The sequence below is a fragment of the Dreissena polymorpha genome, chromosome 1 (assembly GCF_020536995.1).
Source record: "Dreissena polymorpha isolate Duluth1 chromosome 1, UMN_Dpol_1.0, whole genome shotgun sequence".
Classification (NCBI taxonomy): Eukaryota; Metazoa; Mollusca; class Bivalvia; order Myida; family Dreissenidae; genus Dreissena; species Dreissena polymorpha.
In genome coordinates, this window is record NC_068355.1 from 174,742,573 (window position 1) to 174,761,566 (window position 18,994).

Below are 18,994 nucleotides of genomic sequence, written 5' to 3' on the forward strand. Positions count from 1 at the left end.
CACTTGACGCCCATGACTGCACAAGCTTATCTGTGACAACACTTGATGTCCATGACTGCACAAGTTTATCTGTGACAACACTTGACGCCCATGACTGCACAAGCTTATCTGTGACAACACTTGACGCCCATGACTGCACAACCTTATCTGTGACAACACTTGATGCCCATGACTGCACAAGCTTATCTTTGACAACACTTGACGCCCATGACTGCACAAGCTTATCTGTGACAACACTTGATGCCCATGACTGCACAAGCTTATCTGTGACAACACATGACGCCCATGACTGCACAAGCTTATCTGTGACAACACTTGACGCCCATGACTGCACAAGCTTATCTGTGACAACACTTGATGTCCATGACTGCACAAGCTTATCTGTGACAACACTTGACGCCCATGACTGCACAAGCTTATCTGTGACAACACTTGACGCCCATGACTGCACAAGCTTATCTGTGACAACACTTGACGCCCATGACTGCACAAGCTTATCTTTGACAACACTTGACGCCCATGACTGCACAAGCTTATCTGTGACAACACTTGATGCCCATGACTGCACAAGCTTATCTGTGACAACACATGACGCCCATGACTTCCCAGTTTTCACCAGAATGAGGCTCAGTAAAGTTTCCTGACTGTATTTATTTCCTGTGTTTCAGTGGACTGCTGGGACGGCAGCAATGAAGAGCCTGTCATCTACCATGGCCACACTCTCACCTCCAAAATTTCCTTCAAACACGTCATTGAGGCAATAAACATGCACGCTTTCACCTCTTCGCAGTATGTTTTGTTTGTCAATGTATTTGTAAGCTTAATATAACCAGTTTTTACAGGTTTTGAAAAATAATATTCGAAAAACTGATGAACCTTTTGATTATTATTTTTTAACCCTTTACCACTAAGATACGTATTTTTACGTATTTGTGAATTTAAATTTGATTATAGACCTTTCTTAATAGATTCAAGTTTAAAAGGCTTCTTTTCAACCCTTAGATACTGATGAGCAGCAAACAGCATAAAACCTGAACAGACTTTGAGTTAATTGCAGGCTGTTCTGGTTTTATGCTGGTTGCAAAAGCCATTTTCAATTTGCTTCTGAGTGGGAAAGGGTTAAACAAACACATCCAAATATTTGAATAGTTTTAATGAAAGAATAATCTAGCCCAAAAATGTATGGCTGTGCTTAAAAATTTGTCAGACTGTACCATGATAATTAAATTGAACTCTTAAATACTTGTATCCATAAAGACTTTATATATGCTCGTTTAAAGCTAAGTAAGATATTATATACCGATAATTGTTAAAATAATTATATGCTTAACAAACTATACATTAACAGTCAAGCATATGGAGGACATGTAGTTAATAATCAACACAACTGTTTTAAGAAGTTTTATTTACACCTTTATGCTATATGATTTATATTAGTGTAATTTGTGTGAATTGATATTCAGTATTTCGTATATATTTGGTTTATCTGTATATGGTATCTCTATGTATGTTTGATATATTTTGTTTTTTGCCTCTCTCCAGATATCCTGTGATACTGTCCATAGAGAACCACTGTAGCGTGAAGCAGCAGAAGGTAATGGTGGACCACATGACCAGTATCCTTGGTGACAAGCTCTTCAAGGGGAAGGTGGATCTTGAACATGGAACACTGCCAAGTCCTGAAGAGCTCAAACATAAAATCCTCATTAAGGTGTGCACGATACTAGATGAAATTCATGTATGACATATTTAATTCAGCTTTTGAAGCCAAAATGCATAATCAGCCTAATTGCATGTATCTCATGTGGAAAATGATTACTCTTATTCACTTCTTACTGGTTGAATGGGACTTTTTGACAGATTTTTTTTATGCTACCTGAAATATTTTCGGTGGAGCATATAGTTGCCAGTTTTTAGTTCCTTCCTTCCTTCCTTCCTTCCTTCCTTCCTTCCTTCCTTCCTTCCTTCCTTCCTTCCTTCCTTCCTTCCTTCCTTCCTTCCTTCCTTCCTTCCTTCCTTCCTTCCTTCCTTCCTTCCTTCCTTCCTTCCTTCCTTCCTTCCGTAACAGTTTCTCATAGCACCTTCAATACTTTACCGATCTCTTTCATATTTGGCATGTAGATACCTTGCATGGACCTCTACCTTTTGATGAGGTTTGAGGTCACTGGGGTCAAGGTCACCAAGGCTAATAATAGATTTTTCTGTCACACTTTTGTTACAGTTTCTCATAGCACCTTCAATACTTTACCGATCTCTCATATTTGGCATGTAGGTACCTTGCATGGACCTCTACCTTTTGATGAGGTTTGAAGTCACTGGGGTCAAGGTCACCGAGGCTAATAATAGATTTTTCTGTCACACTTTTGTTACAGTTTCTCATAGCACCTTCAATACTTTACCGATCTCTTTCATATTTGGCATGTAGGTACCTATTATGGATCTCTACCTTTTGATGAGGTTTGATGTCACTGGGGTCGAGGTCAAGGTCACCGAGGCTAATAATAGATTCTTTTAGGTGGTTATTAACACATGGTTTGACAAAGCGCATCAATGGGGAGCATCCATCAGTTTCACTGATATTCTTGTTTTATGTGTAATGAATTTGAGACAATAATGTTATATTTGGAATTGTTTAAAATCTTTATAATAAATGAAATTAAAAAAAAAATGCGCTTGCCCTTTGCTCGAACTCATTAACTCTTGAAGCAAAAGCTTATGTGCTTACATTGCATCACAAATTATTATCAATAAACATATTTTAATATCCTTTTTTAGTTAGGAGTTTTGTTTTGCTTTTTTAATATAATCCATAAAAATATTGTTTAAAAATATTCATTTCACCATTTTGTTAGCAAGAATTTTTAATTTAGAAGCACAGTTTCATAGCTAATTGGAGGGCTTTATAAAAATCACCAAATGCTAAATGTAGTGTGTGTTTTCAAGAGGCTTTATGACATGGGTTGACTGTAATGTTAGAAGTATCCAGGAAGCATTCAGATTAAGGAAATATAAAGTACACAAATGGATCTGGAAAAGTCAACATGGAAGTTTCCAAAAACCAACACTTGGCAGTGTCTTAAATTAACAAGTAGTTATACATAGCCATATCTGTGTTTAGGGCAAGAAGCTGGCCAATGATGTGACGGAGATGGAGGAAGGGGAGGTCACTGACGAAGATGAGGGGCTGGAGTCAGAGAAACGCAAAAACAACAAAAAGGTGAGGCTTTGTTGAAGTGTATGCTCAAGTACATGGCCAGTAGATGTGCGTTGTTCAGGGGTATTTTTGTTAGTTGATGTGTTTGTAACATTAACTAAATGTTGCGGTTTTTATACCTTGCCCATAGGAGCAGAAAATCATATAGTTTGCCTTTGTCAAACCTTACATCAGATAAATTATGGGCATATTTATACGTATGTGAAATAGCACTGAGTCTCCACTGTATGCTGGTTCATTTTTTACTTCGAATGAGGCTGAGTTATGGCCTTTTTTATTCAATAAGAACATTTAATGCTCTAATGTTTAAGAGGTAAAGAAGGGCATTAAAGATAAGGGCCTGTCCTTTTTGTGGGATTTTTTTTAGTTTCTCAGTAAAGGATTTAAAGCTTATCAGAGCACATAGTGCTCATTGGGAGCTTTTAGGACACTGTGATGTCCGTAGTGTGGTAGTGTGCATGTGCATATCCATGCCTCGCTCTGAGAAAATGGGGTTTAATGCATGAGCCTTAAGTTTTGTCCCAGATTAGCCTGTGCAGTCCCAGATTAGCCTGTGCAGTCCCAGATTAGCCTGTGCAGTCTCAGATTAGCCTGTGCAGTCTCAGATGACATTTTCCACCTCAACCTGTTTTTTGCTTAGAAGATACTTCCTTTAAACAAAAAGTATCATAAAAATGGAAAGTGTCGCCCCTGATAAGCCTGTGTGGACATCCCAGAGATAGGCTGTGTGGACATCCCAGAGATAGGCTGTGTGGACATCCCAGAGCTAGGCTGTGTGGACATCCCAGAGCTAGGCTGTGTGGACATCCCAGAGATAAGCTGTGTGGACATCCCAGAGCTAGGCTGTGTGGACATCCCAGAGATAAGCTGTGTGGACATCCCAGAGATAAGCCTGTGTGGACATCCCAGAGATAAGCCTGTGTGGACATCCCGGAGCTAGGCTGTGTGGACATCCCAGAGCTAGGCTGTGTGGACATCCCAGAGCTAGCCTGTGTGGACATCCCAGAGCTAGGCTGTGTGGACATCCCAGAGATAAGCTGTGTGGACATCCCAGAGCTAGGCTGTGTGGACATCCCAGAGCTAGGCTGTGTGGACATCCCAGAGCTAGGCTGTGTGGACATCCCAGAGCTAGTCTGTGTGGACATCCCAGAGCTAGGCTGTGTGGACATCCCAGAGCTAGGCTGTGTGGACATCCCAGAGCTAGGCTGTGTGGACATCCCAGAGCTAGGCTGTGTGGACATCCCAGAGCTAGGCTGTGTGGACATCCCAGAGATAAGCTGTGTGGACATCCCAGAGATAAGCTGTGTGGACATCCCAGAGATAAGCTGTGTGGACATCCCAGAGCTAGGCTGTGTGGACATCCCAGAGCTAGCCTGTGTGGACATCCCAGAGATAAGCTGTGTGGACATCCCAGAGCTAGGCTGTGTGGACATCCCAGAGCTAGGCTGTGTGGACATCCCAGAGCTAGGCTGTGTGGACATCCCAGAGATAAGCTGTGTGGACATCCCAGAGCTAGGCTGTGTGGACATCCCAGAGATAAGCTGTGTGGACATCCCAGAGCTAGGCTGTGTGGACATCCCAGAGCTAGGCTGTGTGGACATCCCAGAGCTAGGCTGTGTGGACATCCCAGAGCTAGGCTGTGTGGACATCCCAGAGCTAGGCTGTGTGGACATCCCAGAGCTAGGCTGTGTGGACATCCCAGAGCTAGGCTGTGTGGACACCCCAGAGCTAGGCTGTGTGGACATCCCAGAGCTAGGCTCTGTGGACATCCCAGAGCTAGCCTGTGTGGACATCCCAGAGATAGGCTGTGTGGACATCCCAGAGCTAGGCTGTGTGGACATCCCAGAGCTAGCCTGTGTGGACATCCCAGAGCTAGCCTGTGTGGACATCCCAGAGATAAGCTGTGTGGACATCCCAGAGCTAGGCTGTGTGGACATCCCAGAGCTAGGCTGTGTGGACATCCCAGAGCTAGGCTGTGTGGACATCCCAGAGATAAGCTGTGTGGACATCCCAGAGCTAGGCTGTGTGGACATCCCAGAGCTAGGCTGTGTGGACATCCCAGAGATAAGCTGTGTGGACATCCCAGAGCGAGGCTCATTATACCTTTCCACCATGAGAAGTAAAGTGAAAATGGCTTTTGTAACCAGCATAAAGCCAGAAAAGCCTGCCTTGCCATCTGTTCAGGTTGTATGCTGTTTGCTGCTCATCAGTTACTAAGGGATGAAAATGAAACTTTTAAAACTTGCTTCTAGAAAGAAAAGTCTTTAATTAAATTCAACTTTCTAAGGAACTACAAATGCGTCAAAATATGTCCCAAAGTGGTGGAGGGTTAAATTAAAGTGTGCCTCACCTCATAGCATTGATCATTTGACATGTATTAATGCAGTTGAGCATTTATTATTAAAATCTATCCAATATTTTTATACACTTTTAGTACCAGCTGTCTGTGAAAACAGGAAATCAGCCTTATCGTCTCAATATTCAATTGCTCAGAGATCATTATGAAAAGTCAAGTGTGTCTTCTAGGGATGCTATTTGCCTTCCTAATGAGAGAATTCATACAATGGGATCCAACTGGCATTGAAAGCTGAGGCTTATTAGTGGGTGAGAAACCACTGAGTAGGAAAAGAGCAACAAGAACTTTCTATTCATCTGCACTGAATTCCTTTGTCCATGTCATCTTAATGAGTGGAGATAGAGATCAATGGTTGGAGAAAAAAATACAATCAATTTTCCTGTTTATGGTTCAAGTTACATTTATCACCATGGCATTCTCTGTTATTGCTAAATCGTTTCATATAAGCTTCCAACTAATTGAATTTTGTTTAATTGTATTCTGCAGAAGCAATGTTTAACTTTTGTCCAATTTCAATTAATACAGGTATTTCTGAGAGACTATATAGTGTTTTATATCATTTACTTTTGTGTACTATCCTAGATATGTATGCTTAACAAAGTCTTGTGATGTTGATCGCTACATTACATTCTTAGCAGCAGAATTTTTCAGGCAGCTGTTTAGATTAAACCTATTTATTTTACCTTGATTGCATCGAAAGCCTCGTGCTATTTGAAACGCTCTCGATTTCATTTCCTGGGCCTAGAACCAGTACTTGGTGTCTATGGGGAGATCTAAAGAACGCTCCCACAGTGGTGATTGAACCCATGACCTACTGGTCACAAGTAGACACCTATCCATTACACCACGGCAACCTCAGGCTGTGTACTGGTCTTTGTATGTTAACAATTGTTTTCACACAATATCACCTGATTATATGACTAAACGATTTGCTAGAAATACATTCTGGACATTGGGGAGTTTATCAAATTCAACAGTTCATAATATATCTGTTAAAAATGGACAACTTGTTGCTTTCCCTATTATCACCCTTTGTACAAAGTAAAGGGGTATAGTTGAATCACCATGGACTTCTGTAGTTCTCCCGTCTGTTGGTCTGTTTGTACACCAAAGAAGTTCTCCTTCATCTATCAGCATAAAACATTTATTGCCATTGATTTTTTCTTAAAGAAGATGTGCATGTTCAATTTTTACCATCCTACTTTAAACCTTACTTAAGTTATGCCCCTTTTTATCCCCGCCGAAAAAAAAATCGGAGGGGATATAGTAATTGGTCCCGTCTGTGCGTCCGTCCTTCAGTTCGAAACTTTGTCCAGAGCATAACTCCAACTCTATTTAATGGATTTACTTTAAACTTAGCAATGTGCAATAAGCAAATGGCAACTAGGAGAAGTGCAGTGACCAAGAACCATTACTCTATCTACCTTTAGTTTTTGAATTATCTCCCTTTATATAATTTCAAACTAAATTCTTGTCCAGAGCATAACTCTAAATCTACTGAAGGGATTTGCTTGAAATTTGAAATATAAACAAATTGCAAGTAGGAGAAGTGCAGTGACTAAGAACCATAACTCTATCTACCTTAGTTTTTGAATTTTCTCCCTTTATTTAATGTCAAAGTAATTGTTTGTCCGGAGCATAGCTCTCAATCTACTGAAGGGAGTTACTTGAAACTAGAAATATAAACAGATGGCAACTTGGAGAAGTGCAGTGAACATGAACCATAACTCTATCAGCCATAGTTTTTTATTTATCTCCCTTTATTATTCTACTCTCTTAAGCAAATGTTGTCATACAAGCAAACACATTGCGGCAGGGATTTTTTGCACTACTGTGACAAGCTCTTAGTAAACTTATAATAAGAATGAATTTATCTGGAAAATTTTGTTTAACATACTGCTTTATATAGAAAAGCCAGGAACTATCATTATTGGAATCAATGGTAAAGGTTGAATGTGTTTGTACAGGATGGAGTAAAGAAGAAACACAAGTTGGCAAGGGAACTGTCTGATCTGGTCAACTACTGTGTCTCCACGCGCTTTGAGGACTTCCAGCTCTCTGTGCAGAAGCGTATGTGACACGTTTTCTTCATTAATGCATGTGCCTACAGTGTAATCCCATATTAGCTTGGGCTATCTGGGACGACACTTTCTGCATTAACTGTATTTTTGCAAGAGGTGACTTCCTTTAACCCTTTCCCTCATAAGAAGCAAAGTGAAAATGGCTTTTGCGACCAGCATAAAACCAGAACAGCCTGCGAGTAACTCACAGTCTGTTCAGGTTTAATGCTGTTTGCTGCTGATCAATATCTAATGGTTGGAAATAAAGCCTTAACAATTTAAATCTAGTAAGAAAGATCTTTTATTAAATTTAATTTTCTTAGGGACTACAAAGGTGTGAAAAACGTATCTTTAGTGGTAAAGGGTTAAACAAAAATACCATACAAGGGGAAAGTTACAATTCTGATTAGCTTCTGCTCAAGCTAATCTGGGATGACACTTTAGACCCATGCATTAAGCCCAGTCTGGGATGACACTTTAGACCCATGCATTAAGCCCAGTCTTGGATGACACTTTAGACCCATGCATTAAGCCCTGTCTGGGATGACACTTTAGACCCATGCATTAAGCCCTGTCTGGGATGACACTTTAGACCCATGCATTAAGCCCTGTCTGGGATGACACTTTAGACCCATGCATTAAGCCCTGTCTGGGATGACACTTTAGACCCATGCATTAAGCCCAGTCTGGGATGACACTTTAGACCCATGCATTAAGCCCAGTCTGGGATGACACTTTAGACCCATGCATTAAGCCCTGTCTGGGATGACACTTTAGACCCATGTATTAAGCCCTGTCTGGGATGAAACTTTAGACCCATGCATTAAGCCCTGTCTGGGATGACACTTTAGACCCATGCATTAAGCCCTGTCTGGGATGACACTTTAGACCCATGCATTAAGCCCTGTCTGGGATGACACTTTAGACCCATGCATTAAGCCCTGTCTGGGATGACACTTTAGACCCATGCATTAAGCCCTGTCTGGGATGACACTTTAGACCCATGCATTAAGCCCTGTCTGGGATGACACTTTAGACCCATGCATTAAGCCCTTTTTTCCCAGAACGTGGCTCAATTATATCTTGAGGTCCCAAACTGTCAATCATCATTATTCAATAGAGATACTTAATCAATAACAGTCTTTTGAAAACTGTGGGTTGTGTTGTTGTTAAAATATTATGATGATGTGATGATTGTTACTGAGCAGTGGTTGACAGTGCTGTGAAAATACATTAAAACCCTAAAGCAATAAGTATAAATATGGTTTGACATTTTTTAAATTATAATTTATATGATGCTTGCATCTTTATGCAGGAATCCTAAAGTTTTGACCCATTGTTAATTAAGAATTTCGGAAACATGATTGTTACAACTGGCTTCAGATTTCGATATGCATATGAATCAATCCTGTTACAGCCTTAGTTACTGTAGGGTCAAATAAAACAAATCTTCAATTTAATGTTGCCATAATCTAAGTCTCAACTCAATTTTGCATTATCAAACATTGAATCTTTTTCAATGTTAAAATGGCGGATGCCCTAACATTCATTCACATTTGCAGAACATTTCTGGGAGATGTGCTCGTTCAGTGAGTCCCAGGCGCTGAAGCTTGCCATATCGTGCCCTGAGGAGTTTGTGAACCACAACAAGACATTCCTCTCTCGGATCTATCCCAACGGCATGCGGGTAGACTCCAGCAACTACAACCCGCAGGACCTATGGAACTGCGGCTGTCAGATGGGTAAGATTGGGATAGTGTGATTTTAAGGTTTATTATTATATTCATATCAAGGTATGATCAATGTTTTGTCATTTATTTACTTTGATATGAAGTTGACTTATAAAGCAACCTGAATGTCAAGCAATTGTGTTTTTTTCATGCAATTTTACATGTTATGTTGTAAAGAATGTTTATTTCTATATTAAGAATGCTCATTTAGCAACATATATGGCTATAGTGAAATCTTGTTGACTCTCTAGAAGTCACATTTTAGTGCAATCTAAATGAAACTTTGTAAAAACACTTTTTATGTCCCCCAGTCAGGGGCGTTCAGGAGGCTATTTCAGCTATACGCACGATCGAGCAGCGAAGCTGCGAGGGGGGGGGTAGGTGCGGGAGGGGGTCTTCCCTCTTGCTGGGGAGGTTTGGGGGGTCTCCCCAAGAAATTTTTTGAAAATTCATTGCAGATAGTGCGTTTTGGTGTTATCATCTTTCAGCTACGTTTTGGCAATTGTATTTATTAATTTCTTGCTTGAAAAAGACTGATAAAAGGAAATATTTTATTAAACATTGTCAACAGCAAATATACTTTCGACCATTATTTATTTGGGTAGTTTAAGTGTCAATGCTTAAAAATCAACAAGCCTTGTTGCGAGGAAGAATGGATCCGTAAATGCATAGGTGTGCGAGGGTGTTCAAGTCTATTGCTGGCAGGAGTATGGGGACCTCGCCTAGAAAATTGGTGAAATTTCTTTGCAAAAGGTGTTATTTGTTGTTGCATTTCAGGCACATTTCGGCAATGTTTATCCTCGAATTTTAGCTTGAAAAAAAATGAGAAAAATAAATTTTTTCAATAAACATTGCCAACTGCAAATATACTTTTGACTATAATCTATTACGTTTGAGTGTCAAGGCTTTAAATCAAGAAGCCTATGACTGCAAGTGAATGGGTATGCAAATGTGAGGTAATGTTTGCTTCTTGCTTCCTCCCCAGAACATTTTGGATTTCATTGCAGAAGGAGCGTTTTGTTGTTATTTTTCAGCAATATTTTGCAATTGTAGTCCTCGATTTCTTCCTCTAAAAAAGTAAAAATGTAGCGCCAAGCCCACGGCATGTGTATTTGTTAAGACGGGTCGTCAAATCTGGTGCCACATGGCGCCAAAAACTAAGCCCGTCAATATTTTCTGCTGAAACTGATTTATTTCAAAGTGTTCGGTAAACAAAAAGTTAAATTCGTTTTTAATTAAACTGCAAAAGAAACACTCATTGAATGAAACAACAGCATGCTCGCTTAGTCTCGAGCAAGCATACTAAACTTTTATTTAACTCGTAGATCTATCAATCGATAAATAAAAAAGCTGTGAACATTTTCCCACGTATCTGTCAAAAGAGCTAGCTTCTTAGTATCATCTAATGAACATGTTTCGCTGACGCTATCTCTTAAAACATCTGGATAAATGGAGCGTTCACCGACATTTTGAAAATTTGCGCCATGTAAACATAATATTGTACATGTGTCAGAATATTGGTTCCCAAACAAAATAAAGGGCAACAACACAGTCGTAGAACTTGTAAAGTATACACAGTCATTATTACCCCTCATCAGTGAAAAAAAGACTTTACTTCGTATGTTTGGAGTTAGGACTGTATTGTGTTTTGTAACCACTGTTATTTTCTAAAAGTTGAAGTCTTGTTTGCTTGTTTACATAATTATACCCCTATCCCCCCTTAGCCCTCACTTTTTATTGCATTTTTCGAATTTTAAGAGTTTTCATATTTTAGCTCACCTGATTGCTCAGGTGAGCTTTTGTGACCCGTCTTTGTCCGTCGTATGTCCGTCCGTCTGTCTGTCCGTGCGTCCGTAAGCATTTGCTCGTAAACACTCTAGAGGCCACATTTCTTGTCCCATCTTCATGAAACTTGGTCAGAAGCTTTGTCCCAATGAAATCTCGGCCGTGTTCGAAACTTGGTTGTGCCGGGTCAAAAACTAGGTCACTAGGTCAAAAAAAAGAAAAAGCCTTGTAAGCACTGTAGAAGTCACATTTCATGCCCGATCTTCATGTAACTTTGTCAAAATGTTTGTCTTAATGATATCTTGTTTGAGTTCAAAAGTGTTTCCGATCCGTTGAAAAACATTGCCGCCAGTGGGCAGGGCAGTTTTCCTTATTTGGCTATTAAGAAACGTTGTAAACACTCTAGAAGTCACAATTTTTGCCAATCATCATGAAAGTTGGTCAAAACATTGGTTCAATTGATGTCTCAGATGAATTTCGAAAATGGTTGAGATCAGTGAATAAACATGGCCGCCAGTGGGCGGGGCATTTTTCTCTATATGTATATAATGGCAGTTTTCCCTTTTTGGCTATAGAGAAACCTTGTAAACACTCTAGAAGTAACCATTTTTGCCCAATCATCATGAAAGTTGGTCAAAATATTGGTTTTATTGATATTTCAGACGAGTTTGAAAATGGTCGGGATCGGTGAAAAAACATGGCCGCCAGAGGGGCATTTTTCTCTATATGTATATAGTGAAAACATGTAAACATAGTAGAAGTCACATTTTTGGCCCAATTTTCATGAAATTTGGTCGGAACATTTGTTTCCTTGATACGAGAGTTGAGTTAAAAAATGTCCACCAGATGGTTTCCGGATGATAACTCAAGAGCGCTTATGCCAAGGATCATGAAACTTCATAGGTACATTGATCATGACTCGCATATGACCCCTATTGATTTTCAGGTCACTACGTCAAAGGTCAAGGTCACGATGACTCGAAATAGTAAAATGGTTTCCGGATGATAACTCAAGAACGCTTATGCCTAGAATAATGAAACTTCATAGATACATTGATCATGACTCGCAGATGACCCCTATTGATTTTCAGGTCATTAGGTCAATGGTCAAGGTCACAATGATCCGAAATAGTAAAATAGTTTCCGGATGATAACTCAAGAACGCTTAGCCTAGGATCATGAAACTTCATAGGTACATTGATCATAACTTGTAGATGACCCCTATCAATTTTCAGGTCACTAGGTCAAAGGTCAAGGTCACGATGACCCGAAATAGTAAAATGATTTCCGGATGATAACTCAAGAACGCTTAGGCCTAGGATCATGAAACTTCATAGGTACATTGATCATGACTCGTAGATGACCCCTATTGATTTTCAGGTCACTAGGTCAAAGGTCAAGGTCACGGTGACCCAAAATAGTAAAATGGTTTCCACATGATAACTCAAGAATGCTTATGCCTAGGATCATAAAACTTCATAGGTACATTGATCATGACTCGAAGATGACCCCTATTGATTTTCAGGTCACTAGGTCAAAGGTCAAAGTCACGATGACCTGAAATAGTAAAATGGTTTCTGGATGATAACTCAAGAACGCTTATGCCTAGGTTCATGAAACTTCATAGGTATATTGATCATGACTCGCAGATGACCCCTATTGATTATCAGGTCACTAGGTCAAAGGTTAAGGTCACAGTGCCAAAAAACGTATTCACACAATGGCTGTCAAGGTCACGGTGACTCAACTTAGAAAAATGGTTTCCGGATGATATCTCAAGAATGCTTACGCCTAGGATCATGAAACTTCATAGGTACATTGATCATGACTCGCAGATGAAATAATGATGAACGTTGACCAGGATGTTTGTCTCGACAATATCTAGGTCAAGTTTGATATTTGGTAAAGATTGAATGAACCGACTCCTCTCAGGTGAGCGATCTAGGGCCATCTTGGCCCTCTTGTTTAAGTTTGAAACTGAATTATACGCACAGGCGTACTGCCGTATGCCTAGGTACGCCCCTGCCAGTCTATACAGGGGGATATATTGTTTTTGCCCTGTATGTTGATTTGTTGGTTTGCATCAAACTTTAACATTTGCCATGACTTTTGCAATATTGAAGATAGCAACTTCATATTTGGCATGCATGTGTATCTCATGGAGCTGCACATTTTGAGTGGTGAAAGGTCCAGGTTATCCTTCAAGGACAAAGTCAAATATATGGGTCAAAATCGCTCATTTAGTATACAATTTTGCAATATTGAACATAGCAACTTGATTTTCGGCATGCACGTGTATCTCATGGAGCTGCACATTTTGAGTGGTGAAAGATCACTGTCATCCTTCACGGTCAAAGGTGAAATATACGGGGGGACACAGTGTTTCACAACACATCTTGTTGTAATGACTTCTAGGTTGAGCTAAGACCAATTCCTTATAAGGCTATAGTGAAAATGTGTAGGTGCTATATTACCGGTAGTCACATCTATCAGCCAACCTTCATGAAACTTTGGTCAGAACATTTGTCCCAATTAAATCTGGGCTGAGCTCAAAAACTTAGTCACTTGGTCAAATAAAAAATTAACAACATGTTTATACTTTAGCAGTCACATTTTTTGGTCCAATGTTCATGAATCAAGTTGCACTTTTTCAAAATAGTCTAGTTCCTTTCGGGCCTCAGGTGAGCGCCTTAGGAACCACGGTTCTCATATTTAAAATTGCAGTCAAACATGCACTTCATAACAATTTTAATTCTGTTTTTTATTTTCGTATTCATAATGCTTCATTTTCCCAATTTCATTGTTCATCACGCTATTTTTCTCAATTTCATGGTCTATTGCGCTATTTATCCCTATTTCATGGTCCATTTCGCTTTTTTCCCCTATTTTATGGTCTATTGCGCTATTTTTCCTGATTTCATTGTCTATTGCCCTAGTTTTCCTTATTTCATGGTTTCATGCTATTTTTACCAATTTCATGGTCTATCATGCTATTTTTACCAATTTAATGGTCTAACGCGTTACTTTTCCCAATCAAAGAGACACAAGACTGTGGAAAATAAAAGCAAAAACAAATCACTGACATAGAATCAAAAAATGGGTGCTAAGAGGAGAGTTCCAGCTTTTGCGTTTCGATTGCATGCTGGGAAATTTGTCTTCTGCTAAAATGTCGTCTGCTGAATTTCTAAAATTAGCATTTTCTTCGATTTTTTTCAAAGAATACTATCAGAATAGCAAACAGTTTGGATCCTGATGAGACGCCACGTTCTGTGGCGTCTCATCTGGATCCAAACTGTTTGCAAAGGCCTTTAAAATTCGGTTCCCGCACTGAAAAAGTTAAATTTTAGCTGGAATGCATCGAAAGCATAAAGCTTATTGAAACTTAATTGAGTCCCATTTCCTATGTAGAACCAGAATATGTAGTTATAAGAGAAGATCTTTACATTTCATAAGTTGGGATCAAACTCGGGACTTCCTGATCAATAGACTGAAAACATATCAATTGCGCCATGCCTCATCAGTCGGGAGGTGTTATCAATCTTGAATGTTCATGCTGAATTTCATTGTATTTTGTTCATGTTCTGGCTGCCACCTTTGCAGTGGCCCTGAATTACCAGACGCCGGGTCTGATGATGGACCTGTACAATGGCTGGTTTCACAAGAATGGGGGCTGTGGGTTCGTGCTCAAGCCTGCCATCATGCGGGAGGAGATAGCGTACTTCAGTGCCAACACTAAGGAGGTGATACCCGGCGTGTCGCCACAGATACTGCACATCAAGGTATGCAGGCGCACTGTTTGTTTGTATTTAGTCTTCCTGAGCACATGGTGATCTTTGTAAATGCCTGAGGTCCGTAATGAGTATTCAACATTTACCTTGTTAAAACTCTGAAGGCCACGTTTATTGTCAAATCTTCATGAAACTTGGTCAGAACATTAGTTCTAATTATATCTTGGCTGATTTCTAAAAAGGTTCAGGTTCCTCGAAAAACATGGCTGCCAGGGGGCGTTGCAATTTCCCTTATATGGCTATAATAAATAAGTATTAACAGTCACATTTTCAGTCCAATTTTCATAAAACTTTTTAGTCCAAAGTTCATAAAACTTTGTCAGATCAATTATTGTTTTAATAATATCCAAGTTGAAAAATGTATCTAGTGATCTTGTGGGTTGGAAACCATGGCCGCCAGGGTCGGGGCAATTTTCCTTATATTGCAATAGTAAAACCTTGTTAACACTCTAGAAGTCTCATTTACAGTCCATTCTTCACGACACTTGGTCTGGTACTTTGTTCCAAGCATCTTGGCTTAGTTTTCTTAATATGGCTATAGTTTTCCTTAAATGAATATAGTGTCATCACACTAATTGCCGAATTTATTTGTCAATCTTCATGAAACTTGGTCAGATTATTTGTCCAAATCAAATCACGAGTGAGTTCAAAATTGGGTCATGTGAGCTCAAGAAATGGTCACTTTGGTTAAATAAAAACAGGATGTTTATACTCCAGAAGTCACTCTTTGTATAATTTTCATGAACCTCAATAACAACATTTGTTATAAGAATATCTTAGCCGAGTTCAAAGATAAAAATGGACCTAGAAATTCAATATTTATGTTATATGCCCCCCTTCGAAGAAGAGGGGGTATATTGTTTTGCTCTTGTCGATCCGTCTGTATGTATGTCCGTATGTCCATATGTCCGTCCACCAGATGGTTTCCGGATGATAACTCAAGAACGCTTAGGCCTAGGATCATGAAACTTCATAGGTACATTGATCATGACTCGCAGATGACCCCTATTGATTTTCAGGTCACTAGGTCAAGGTCATGGTGACCCGAAATAGTAAAATGGTTTCCAGATGATAACTCAAGAACGCTTAGGCCTAGGATCATGAAACTTCATAGGTACATTGATCATGACTCGCAAATGACCCCTATCAATTTTCAGGTCAAAGGTCAAGGTCACGGTGACCCAAAATAGTAAAATGGTTTCCTGATGATAACTAAAGAACGCTTAGGCCTAGGATCATGAAACTTCATAGGTACATTGATCATGACTCGCAGATGACCCCTATTGATTTTCAGGTCACTAGGTCAAAGGTCAAGGTCATTTGAAAAAAAGTTATGAGCTATTGTCATCACCTTGGCGTCGGCATCTGGTTAAGTTTTGTGTTTAGGTCCACTTTTCTCATAAAGTATCAAAGCTATTGCATTCAAACTTGGTACACTTACTTACTATCATGAGGGGACTGGGCAGGCAAAGTTAGATAACTCTGGCATGCATTTTGACAGAATTATGTGCCCTTTTTATACTTAGTAAATTGAAAATTTGGTTAAGAAAAAAGTATACTTTTTGCGATTGGGAATATAGCCAAATTTCAGCAATAAAATTGGGCCCAAAAAAAAACCTGCCTAGGATCATGAAACTTCATAGGTACATTGATCATGACTGGCAGATAACCCCTATTGATTTTCAGATCACTAGGTCAAAGGTCACGGTCACAGTGACAAAAAACATATTCACACATTGGCTGCCACTACAACTGACAGCCCATATGGGGGGCATGCATGTTTTACAAACAGCCCTTGTTCATAAAAGTTGTTCCATTATTTTGATCCTTACCTTGTCATAATAGTTTTGTTCCTAAGGGTCTCATGTGAGCACCTTAGGGCCAATTGCCTTCTTCAATTGGGATATTTGCCATATTCAACAGAACTTCATTAATATCTCTGCACAGGTCATGAAGTTCATTAATCAGCATCATCAGTGTGCTATTATTTTTTTGTCCCCTACCGGTTTCACCGGAGGGGACCTATGGTTTGCGCTCTGTCCCTCTGTCAGTCAGTTACACTTTTCTGGATCCTGCGATAACTTTCAAAGTTCTTAATATTTTTATTAGCTTATTAACAGTATCGAGAATCATCGCGCTCATGCTTAATACATTACAGTAGTCAATATAGTGGAGTAATTCTTGTTAAATTAATAAAAAATAATATTAGTCCCTTACCGGTTTCACCGGAGGGGACTTATGGTTTGCGCTCAGTCTGTCAGTCCGTCCGTCACACTTTTCTGGATCCTGCGATAACTTTTATAGTTCTTAATATTTTTTCATGAAACTTGAAACATGGATAGATGGCAATATGGACATTATGCACGTCATTTCATTTTGTTCGTACGTCAAAAATTCTGGTTGCTATGGCAACAAATATATAAAAAAATATGGAATTTCTGACAATGGTGGAGCCGGTAGAGGACTTATATTGCTGGGCAATAGTCTTGTTTATCATGGTATTGTTGAAAACACATTAAGAATCTATTATTTACATACCATAATTATATCGCTGAATATCTTCATTAACATATTTCTGGCCTAAAGAAAATTCCAGTTCATCTTTTTCACGCAATAGCGTCTATATTATATAACAATTATTTTACTGGCCGTAAACTGACCCTGATACCTTGCGGTTGGAATGCAATGCATTAAAGTGAGGCCACGCTTCCACTGCTGGAACGACGGCTTTTTTAAAACTTTATTCTTTTACATGTTAAATGTTCAATTTCGAAAACAATTTAAAATGGTTTGGCCAAAATGAATATCAAGGTAGGGAAAAACGATACTTTTATGAACTTAAATATACTATTACACAGACAGGAATATGGAAGTAATTACTAAATACGAGAACATAGCCTTCAAGTACAAACGCTCTGGCGCTGGCGATCCTCTGAAAATAAAAGGTGCAAGCACAAACTGTATTTATGTCAAGAGTTGAGTGTAAAACTGTTATATCTATCAAGCCTTTTCATTAGAGACAAAATTGTTTCATGCTGAGCACGCAGTAAAACAGTGTTACAAAGATGCGGTCATGTTTCCAATGTTCTGTTGGTATGCTCAAATCAGCCAATGGAATAAATGAAGTGTATTCATTCGTGTCTAGCCGCAGGAAATTTTATTTGAATTTTATTTGACACTTACAAAGGTCAGGTAAGGGCAAAAGTGACGTTAAACAGCTACGCCGAAAAAAAACTTAAGTGTTTACTTTTCATTTTTATGATAAAGAAATTGTTTGAATATGCGATAGTATTTTGGACATTGAAAATAATGCACCGTACATGGATTGTTGCAAGCAATAAATTTTGTGAGCATAATATATTTGTATTTGCTATTTAATGTTTTTCAAACCTTAGAAAAATAAAGTTTGCATTTCAATCCCCTTGTTTAGCAGCTTATTTCATTGTCAGATAATCAGTGGTCAATACTTCCCGAAGCCCAAGGGTTCTGGGGCCAGAGGTGATGTCACCGACCCCTATGTTACCATAGAGATCTTTGGAATACCTGCTGACTGTGCTGAGGAACGAACCAAAACTGTGCCACACAATGGTGGGTTATGCCCCTTGTTTGCGTGATTTTCCTACATTTTGATGTTAGCTTTTTTATAAAAGATTTTTACATGATTTGTAAAAAAATATGATTGTATTGTTTCCTCAACAGCTTTAAACAATTTCTTTACCACTTCGATGTCTGTGTACACAAATGCTTGATTTTTGACTTCAAATGAAACACAGTTGCTGATCATTATATTTGTTGTTGTGCAGGTTACAATCCACTATTCGATGAGAGTTTTGAGTTTCAAATCAACTTGCCTGAGCTAGCACTGGTGCGGTTCTGTGTTCTGGACGATGACTACATTGGGGATGAGTTTATTGGACAATACACCATACCATTTGAATGTATGCAAACAGGTGAGCTGGGAACCTAGCCAAATATAGCTATTGGCTTGATTATTGCACCTTTTTAGATTTAGTTCACAAAGTTACACTGTTGACCATAATCAATAATGGTTTCTGTGTTTG

At 39.2% G+C, this 18,994-nt stretch overlaps 1 protein-coding gene across 1 annotated transcript in view; it reads left to right on the forward strand.

The window, feature by feature from the left end:
- LOC127861967 (inactive phospholipase C-like protein 2) overlaps window positions 1–18,994 on the forward strand; it is a 138,205-nt gene that overhangs the window by 100,631 nt on the left and 18,580 nt on the right. Inside the window, exons 11-18 of the mRNA XM_052400764.1 lie at window positions 669–789; window positions 1,543–1,711; window positions 3,119–3,217; window positions 7,538–7,640; window positions 9,193–9,372; window positions 14,746–14,924; window positions 18,383–18,521; window positions 18,737–18,883. Of these exons, the coding sequence (XP_052256724.1) occupies window positions 669–789; window positions 1,543–1,711; window positions 3,119–3,217; window positions 7,538–7,640; window positions 9,193–9,372; window positions 14,746–14,924; window positions 18,383–18,521; window positions 18,737–18,883 (1,137 nt within the window). The remainder of the gene's footprint in view (window positions 1–668; window positions 790–1,542; window positions 1,712–3,118; window positions 3,218–7,537; window positions 7,641–9,192; window positions 9,373–14,745; window positions 14,925–18,382; window positions 18,522–18,736; window positions 18,884–18,994) is intronic.